The following is a 9386-nucleotide window of genomic DNA, read 5'->3' as shown; positions in this document are numbered from 1 at the left end:
CCCCCAGGATGATTTCTGGTACTGATTTCTGTTAGAGGCTGAGTCGACCACAAGGCCATAGTGCGGCTGGAAGGATTAGATAAATTGAAAAAAAAGAGTTCACCTTATCGGGACAAGAACCCGTGACTTTCCGGCTTGTAGCATAGTGCCTCAGCTAACTATGCTACCGCGTACCCCGGTAGGTGCAACTATCTGCCACACTACACGGTATCAGATACAGAAAAATCGTTCAGAATATTAAATTTTCAGGTTGTCATATTACGAAAGTAAACGACGTAGCCACAAATTTCATAAAAACTGTTTCTAGACTTTCCCACAAATTCTAATCCCCAATGGGCCTAGAGTTGGGTTGGGATATAATAATATCACCCGGAGAACTAGTCAGATAGTTAAATTGGAAAGTATGCTGTGCTTCTTTATACAAGCATGTAGCCTATACTTGCCAAGAGACGTCGAAATGCATGAAGTGATTTTTCTATTCCATACTAACCTGAACTCTATGAAGAAACTCCGGTAGCGATTGATGCGATGCTATGAATTCTCCCGCATCTTCCTCGTTTTCATTGTTGTCAGTTAGCACAGGGTACGCGTCCGGGCCTCCTTGCGCCGATGGGCTGCGCAGTTCTTGCAGCAGGACTTCTAAAGATCGGCGTCGACGGCGTCCACTGTAAGAACAACATAACCATGAGATATCCAAACGTACAAGTAGTTCCTTCACTCCAATTCTTGTTCGCGGTGTAGCTATTTCTATATAACTTAATTTTTTAGACATTCGATAGGAATCCCTGAGGCGTGAGTCTGACTGCCAAGCTACCGTTCTAATCCTCTCTGCGACGTTCAGTTCCAAGATATTCTCCTGCAAGTAAATGAACGCCTGAAGGAGAGAGAAATGTGGAGGTAAAAAATCCACGAATTCTCCACGTCGGCACAGAATCCGGACCTTGTAATATAACAACCCACGGGATAATATATTCCGTTTAATTCCTTGATGTTTTGGGTCGAATCAGTTCTAACAGCCCAAGCCGGGAGTCGAACCAGTCATCCAGTAAGTTAAATAACTGAGTTCCAGCTGCTTATACAAATACTTTATAGCCCTGTACAAGTATTACATATAAAGGGCTCCCCAGAATTCTTCACACACATTTTAATACCACGTAGATGTTGTCTATGGATACTTTTCAAAGTTCAAGTGATACACTCTCAGAAGATAGTGCTGGTCACATGAACGCCAGAGCCACCGTATGGAATGGCAGGACAGTAAAAAGAAAATGACGGCGGAACGGCTGTCGTTCGAACAACGCAATATAATTTTGATGTGGTACTGGAATTTTGAGAATGTGTGCGCAGTAAAAAGACAGTCTTGGCGTGAATTTCTAACGGGACTTCCAACACGATTAACAATTGTATTAGGCCGCGCCATAGCTCAAGCGGTTAGTCGCTGGCTTCCCACCACGGCGGTCCGGGTTCGATCCTGGGTCTGGTCAAGTGGGATTGGTGGTGGACAAAGTGGCGCTGGGGCAGGTTTCCTCCGAGTACTTCGGTTTCCCCTGCCAATCTTCATTCCACAAATTGCTCCACAATCACCCTCACCTATCATCTGGGGCTGGTACAATAAGCCAGAAGTGGCCGCAGTACAAGGGACTTAGTCCCACCCCACTACCAATAAAACAAAAAATTGTATTCATTCGTGACAAATTTGATACCGATGGTACAGTGCATGATGTGCACAAGCAAAGATTTGGGAGGCTTTGCACAGTGAGTTCCACCTCTTCTGCTATGCTATTGGGACTGTTCATACCATCACCACAAAAATCACTGAGCCATTTTATTTCAACAAAATGGCGCACTGCCATATTATCACCGATATATCAGAAGCTACCTCGATGAAAGACTACCCGGTCAATGGATATGAGGTAATGCTAAACATCCCTCACACTTCCCTGATTTAAACCCCTCGACTCCTACTTGTGAGGGTCCCTGAAGGATGTGGTATATCGTAGAAAACAATCGGAATTGGACAAGTCACGAGAAGACATTGAAAAGCAGTGTGCCGCTGTCCCAGTGGACACCTTCGCCATTGTTGCTCGTGCACTTGTCGGCCGAACTCGGGAGTGTATACACGCTAATGGTGGGAACTTTGAATATTTGTTCTAGTTCAACAAGCGTCGCAGTCATACCTTTCTATGTGGATGAAGTCTGGTTTTTAATAAATTATTTAAGCAAATATTTGCATGTTGAATAGTGTATACATTTCTTGGACCCTTCTGCATATAAAAAATTATCGAATATTAACCGATTATTTTATTTTTCTTCCCTTACCACCTAACCAGTGGTTTTTGTGAGACGGTCTGCATTCGAGGATAAGAGCGACCGAAGCATGGAACTGAGCTGAGCAATCACCTTCATCTGATACATATATTAAGAACTTAAAAGATTAAACCTACATCCTGTCAAGATGGCACTTTGTTAAGCATACGTATAGCTCAGTCCGTGTAATTACGGGCTGGATGACTGGGTTTCGGTTCCCGGTAGATGCAAGAGATTTTTCTTTCCTCGACAGCATCCAGAACCGTTCTGGGGCCTACCCAGCCTCCTATCCAGTGGGTATCGAGGGCTCTTTCTCCGGGGGTAAAGCCGCCGGGGCGTGAAGCTGGTCGCTCATCTCAATCTAGTACCGAAATGAAGAATAGTGGAGTTATAACTCTACTCCCCCATATATTTTCATTGCGTTGTATTAAATTAATTAAGCACAGGGACAACTTTACATTTACATTTACCTTTTACATAGAAATTTTTACTTTCGCCATATTTCATGGGTCTAAATAATTTCTCCGGTCTCTCTTATTCGTGGCAAGGAAAGGAACACAGGACGTTGGGACAGACGCACTGCGCCATATTCTGCTTGCGAATGCAACTGTTCATTATTTTTACATTAGGAGAGAGATGAAAGAAAAAGTTACTGGAGAAAACTATTCACTGTACATTTTCATTTCGATTAAAGCAAGATGCGTAAGATGGGCGGGATATGCAACACGCAGGGAGAAAACCAGAACTGCGTACAAAATTATGATCGGAAATTTCATGGGGGAGATGCGAGCTGGGATATCTAAGCTTAGGTAAGGCCTGGGGACAAATGGAGTGGAATATGATATACTGGTAGGATTTAGAGAACATGCTGATGAACTTCTGGGTTCCATTAAAAGGAAGGTATTCCTCGCCCAGCTGAATAATCATAAGCTGATCAAGAAGACCTTGGTTGGTTAGATATCCTGCTAATAGCTACAAGCAAAATTCTGAGCACTCTTAAGAATTAAGGTGACCTTCGTAATTACGAACATCACAGTGGCCGCGTGTCGAAGTGCGTTGAAAGGGCAACATCAGAGTTCTTAAAGGCAGTTCCGTGAAATTGTTCTAAACAGAATTAAAACTGTAGAAGATATTTTTACAGCAAATAGTTATGGTCTATTTAATTACAGCACGGTACAGTGAGGGATCCACATAAAATTCTATATTTCGCTGTTGCTTCCAGATGCAGAGCACGAAGAAAGAAATTGAAAATTAGTTTACTACTTGTAAAACGAACTTAGGGTAGTGGAACTGCCTACATGCAGGCGTACAGTGTTCATATGATTATGGAAATTGGCTTCCACAAACGGAAAGCCACAGAAGAGACAGTAACTCGATTATAGGATATGGAACCAACAGACTGAGAACTCTGACCTCGATCAAAGTACTTTCGTTTCTTAATAAGAATTAATGTCTTCACCGTCTGAAATCTTATTAGAGGAACAATTGGAAGCAGAGACGGTAAGAACTGAATGGTATATTGTACAATTAACGGGATCCTTTTACAGATGAAACTGTAAATGGTATGCTAATGACTATTGCCAAATAATTTACGTGTTTACTCAGATAATCTCAAAAAGTATTTAAGTTCTTATATCAAATTATATTTTAACGGAGTACATATTAACATTTAGTAAGGAGCTATAATTTGAACAATTTACTTTTATTTTTTATTCCTTAGCCCTCAGGGTGTAAAAATAGTTATTTTGTAAAATGAACGCCGGTCACGGTAGCCTAGCGGTCTAAGGCATGTACTGTCTTCGCTCGTTCGGAAGCCGGGATCGTGGGTTCAAATCCCACACAAGGCATGGACGTTTGATGTGTGTATGCGTTTATTCTGTGTTTGTGTTGCCCTGTGTTTAGGTAGAGGCCTTGCGACTGGCCAGTCACTCGTCCAAGGAGTCCTACCGTCCGTAAAAATATGATCAATGAAACTGAGAAATCAGCCCCATGCTCCAAAGTGGGAGTGAAGAGGAGGAAAAAATGAACAGTTTACACGGTAAAAACAGGAGTAGAATTTCAAACACAAATCGAAAATTAAATCGATTCAGTAAAATCATTGAAGCTGGTGAAAGATGTTAGCAGAATTGCCCTATATGTAGCACAATTTCGATCAAACACACTTCCCACATGTAGAGTTCCTTTTCTGTATACTACCAACACAAATCTGATTAAATATTTTGCATACTTGGAAACATATCCAGTTACCAACTGCTTCTCAGAATAATTGTAACATTATCATAATTACGATAAATGATGTAAACTCCGTCTCAAGTGCAAACAATATATTCTGTGTCTTTGATCTTGCTCCCCACACTACATGTTTCGGCCTCAGACGGCCATCATCAGGTGTATAACACTCACGTCGCTGTCACACTGCACCCAGTTCAAAATTTAACATCTAAAACACTCTCCCTGTCATTATCAACTTCTACTTCGTTGATAGCTGTCCACCCGTAGATTACTTCACACACATTAATTTTGACTTTATTGTAATAGCACCATAATAAAATCTTTAGTTCTAATTTTAAACCTTTAAATTCTTGTCCAAATTTTAAAATTTTAAAATTGTTAGGGTTATTCGCCCTGTGTTTGAAGTGCTGCAGCGGCTAGTTCTTGTTTCCACACTGTATAGGTGTTATCCTGTGTAGTCTTTCTGTGTGCGTGCCGCTGCTATTCTTTACTACGTGTGCTCACACAGGACGAATAACCCTAACAATTTTACAATTTTACAATTTTAAAATTTTAAAATTTGGACAAGAATTTAAAGGTTTAAAATTAGAACTAAAGATTTTATTATGGTGCTATTACAATAAAGTCAAAATTAATGTGTGTGAAGTAATCTACGGGTGGACAGCTATCAACGAAGTAGAAGTTGATAATGACAGGGAGAGTGTTTTAGATGTTAAATTTTGAACTGGGTGCAGTGTGACAGCGACGTGAGTGTTATACACCTGATGATGGCCGTCTGAGGCCGAAACATGTAGTGTGGGGAGCAAGATCAAAGACACAGAATATAATGTTTGCACTTGAGACGGAGTTTACATCATTTATCGTATGGAGTGCAACAGGATGCTTAAATATAATATTGTTATCATAATTACTGTATAATCAGACAATAGTTAACATATTTATACAATTATACAAAATCCATTAATATTCTTTTGTTTACTTGGAGGAAATGGAAGCATATTTTAAGAGTAAACACTTTGGTCCTCTCCTTAAGTGGTGGTACCATTAAACTGGCGCCCTTATGATGTCTTTAGCATAACTTCTTATAGCCGAGACAGCCGCTATAGCGATAAGGCTAGGGGTTGGACGACCGATGAATCAGGGTTTGATTCCCGGCAGAAGAGATTTTTCTTTTCTCCCTAATGTCCTGAACCGCTGTGGAATCCACCCATTCTCCTGTATATTCTGTATCGTGGTCAGGCGCGGAGCAACCCCTCGACTCCACCTAGTTCCGAGCTTAAGAACTGTGGGGATATACCTCCATTATCCGTATACGTCTTCCTGGCATTGTGCCATGAACTTTACGTTTACCTTGTTCCAAATTATTGTGTGTTCCCAACTGACCATATTAGTTTCGCTATGTCAGTCTGTTTATTCACATGTAAAAAGTATAGAACTGTTAAACGGTCTTCAGAAAATTTTACATTTAGAATCTATTAGAACCTGCCTAAACGGTAAAAAAAATGACAAAATACAGTAACAACATAGAACACGTTATATGAGGATGGATGCGTTTCTGAGGGAAACTCGCAGGTGACTCCCTAAATGTTTGTCCTACTGAAAACTCTATCAAACAAACGCTGAACAAAAAAGTAAAAAGAATTAAGTTTATGCTCAATACGCTTTTTCCCGTAAGTTTAAGTTTCTTGAAATTATTAGTAGGCATGCCTTTTCGTAACTCAAGAAGCACTAACTGATTTTGATCAACTTGCACAAATTTTCACCTAAAATTTAAAAAGTATGGGCGTAAGTACAGACGTGAATGCAGTTGTGACTGTACTTTCACCAATTTTATAATCAAAATTGTACCCAGATCAACGTCTTACATTTGGCTCGAAAAAATCCCCTTCCTGGGAACTGAGCGCTCTGCTGTCCCTCTACACATGTGAGGCCTGAATGATTTCCACTGACCACTCAAAAATCAAGCTGGACGCCAAAATTTATTTCCTCAATTTCTCTGTTTATGTCATAGACCAATTTCTTATAAGGTATTATAACCTGCTATACGAGTACTTACCTTGAAAAGAAGAATCTTCATTACAGAACAACTGGCAGTTCATAAAGAGCAAACTTTAAACTGTTGCGAGGTTGAAATATCACTGAATAATCATGACCGATTCTAACGACAGTTCTAAAAACTGCAGCTTTTCTTTATTCGATAGAACCTCTATAGATATTGAAATTACTCCACTTTATTTTCTATTCTGATCTATAAATTCAGGCTGAAGGAAGCCTTGTTAAATTATTGTCGAGAACACGAGATTTCAGTAATCTTCCGGCGTGTTCGGAAAATTATAACTGACTTCACTGTGCAAGTTAAGGAAGGTACGCAGATCGTAATAATCCTTGTTTTATTATCCAGAAAACCGGAAGAGTTACGAAAAATTGTATTGAGTGTTAACACCTACGTTTCGCTTTTCTCTAAACGTTTATTCGAAAAATTTTTCGACCTGATAATAGTTAATAGTGGAGGCTAGCTGGGTCCACTCGGCACGGCTGCCACTGATTGGCCTACTGCACCTGTCCCGGGTGATTATAATGATGGAGAATTTGGTGGAATGAAGATTGGCAAGGGAAACCGAAGTACTTGGAGAAAACCTGTCCCAGCGCCACTTTGTCCACTACAAATCCCACTTGACCAGACCCGGGATCGAAAACGGGCCGTCGAGGTGGGAAGCCAGCGACTAACCGCTTGAGCTAATAATAGTTAATTAGTTATGATGGAGATGAGCGCATGAACGCGTGTATTTCCACGTAAAGTGCCAGGTATTCTTTTCCGATTTTAACTTAGAAAGAAAACTATTATACAAATTTGGTAAAACTCCACTAATTCAAAATTCGTAAAATTCCGATTGCTTCTCGCCGATTTATTTCATGCGTAGGGACGAAAATACAGATGAACAGTCGGGTAACTCCGCGGCTAGCTACCGCGTCTGAAAACGGTAGTTTCCTCTTGTTTACAAGAAATGAAATGACAGAGCAGTGTGGGGTACAGTTTACTTATTATGCCTAAAAATTACGTAAACCTGTATTTTCGCACGAATGCACAACACACGAAATCTTAAGGCAGGACAAAGTAAAACTGGACAAGCAGAAGGAAATATACAGAGTCTGTATAAATACGATCCTCTAGTCAACTGAGACGAACTAATTTTGCGATCCGACGAGCCTACATTCATAACAAACATGTTATTATCAAATAATATTCGATTGTTTATGCTGGAAACGAAATTTCTGCTCCAAACAAAATACTTTCATCCTTTAAAGAATAGAAGCAGAACTGTATGGTACACTTTGTCATATTATTTTCCTTTAGATTTTTAGTTCTTTAAGCTAAGAGAAAATAAGGACTAGACCAATTTATAACAATTCCACAAAATATAAACAAACATTTTTCCAACATATTCAGTAGGTGTTGTTGTCTTCTTGAATTCATTTCTGCACTATCAACCTAATATTTTTAAATATTATAGTTTTATTTACCTTGAGAGACAGCTTTTTAATTTACAGTCCCAGTGATTTCAAATTTCAAATAAATCATTCTTACATTAATAATAATAATAATAATAATAATAATAATAATAATAATAATAATAATAATAGCCACAAATACAGTAAAGATGACACAAAATAATTTTACAATTAAAAGATTACGCTTATGCAGTCACAAATAAGGTAACTGTAAGCGATGTTGTTTACATAGTACGACTTTGTATAATTTATCAGGGTGATTCATAACTTCCATGCTACAATTCTAGGAGTCTATTCCTGGGGTCAATCCCGGTTAGAAACGCTCCGCGAAGATGGGTCCGAATATAGATCAATGAGTATTTTGAGTTATGCATGAGCTGCAAAAACTAAGCTGTATTATAGACATATATACGAAGTATAAAGTTCCAATACGGTATATATTTAACGAAATATACTGAAGAGCAATTTAGCTCATGCGAAGAGACGCATCTGTAGCTTTGAACAATACATTTACGTATATATGGAGCAAATTAACATTATTTATGAGGTGCGCAAATTTGCATGGGACGAGTTTGGAAAATTTGTTTACACCAGTGGCGGTTCTCACAGCGGTGGTTAAGACGAACTCTATCTTCTGGGATATAACGCCGTGTAGTCTGGTGAAAGTCAACCTATATTACATACATACAGCTTGCTGCCTTGACGTTCTCTCCAACCCTGAAGATTAAGACGATATGTTCTTCCGAACTCTTGGTTAACCTTCTCCGGAACTCACGACGTAATATCCCGGAAGATAGAATGTTTGCACCAAACTGAAGCATACAACTGCCCATTTTAACCATAGCCTGTTCATTATACTGTCTTAAATGAGAAAGTGCGTGCATGTGTTTCAAGTGGCGCCCTTGAGTGTGATGTTATTCGCACAGACACATGAAATTTGAACGAAAATAACAAATTTTAACAAGTTGTTCTGATGACTTACAGAGTGTTAGCAAAACCATTAATGAACATCAAATGGATTGTGAAGTCAGAGGGAAATATTATGGATCGTTGACCTTTTAATAAATTAGGAATTTCGAAACATGTGTTCTGTTGTTGAGGTTACTGATCTGCTCTTGATGTCACGAGGGTATCCGCGTGGCAACGGATGTAGGATTGTCGTTGGTAAGAGGCACCTGAACATGTATCATCCTCTTCTTATGTGCTGCGTCATACACTGCATACAGGATTTCTGTGTCAACCTCACATATGCTGATGATGAGCACAAAACGTAATACAGATTATAGGTACAGAAAGCATCAGGCAAAGGATCTATGTTGAACTGATGTCAGAAATGG

The 9386-nt window shown here is 39.4% G+C and overlaps 1 protein-coding gene across 2 annotated transcripts in view; it reads right to left on the bottom strand.

Annotated features, from left to right (window-relative positions):
• The window catches only part of LOC111873097, a 53597-nt gene that overhangs the window by 5368 nt on the left and 38843 nt on the right, over nt 1-9386 (bottom strand). For both annotated transcript variants that reach the window (XM_023867510.2, XM_023867509.2), the window contains exon 4: nt 491-665. In XM_023867510.2, the coding sequence (XP_023723278.1) occupies nt 491-665 (175 nt within the window). The remainder of the gene's footprint in view (nt 1-490; nt 666-9386) is intronic.

The sequence above is a fragment of the Cryptotermes secundus genome, unplaced genomic scaffold (assembly GCF_002891405.2).
Source record: "Cryptotermes secundus unplaced genomic scaffold, Csec_1.0 scaffold120, whole genome shotgun sequence".
Taxonomy (NCBI): domain Eukaryota; kingdom Metazoa; phylum Arthropoda; class Insecta; order Blattodea; family Kalotermitidae; genus Cryptotermes; species Cryptotermes secundus.
Note: the sequence above shows the minus strand (reverse complement) of the source record. Positions and strands in the feature narration are given on the sequence as shown.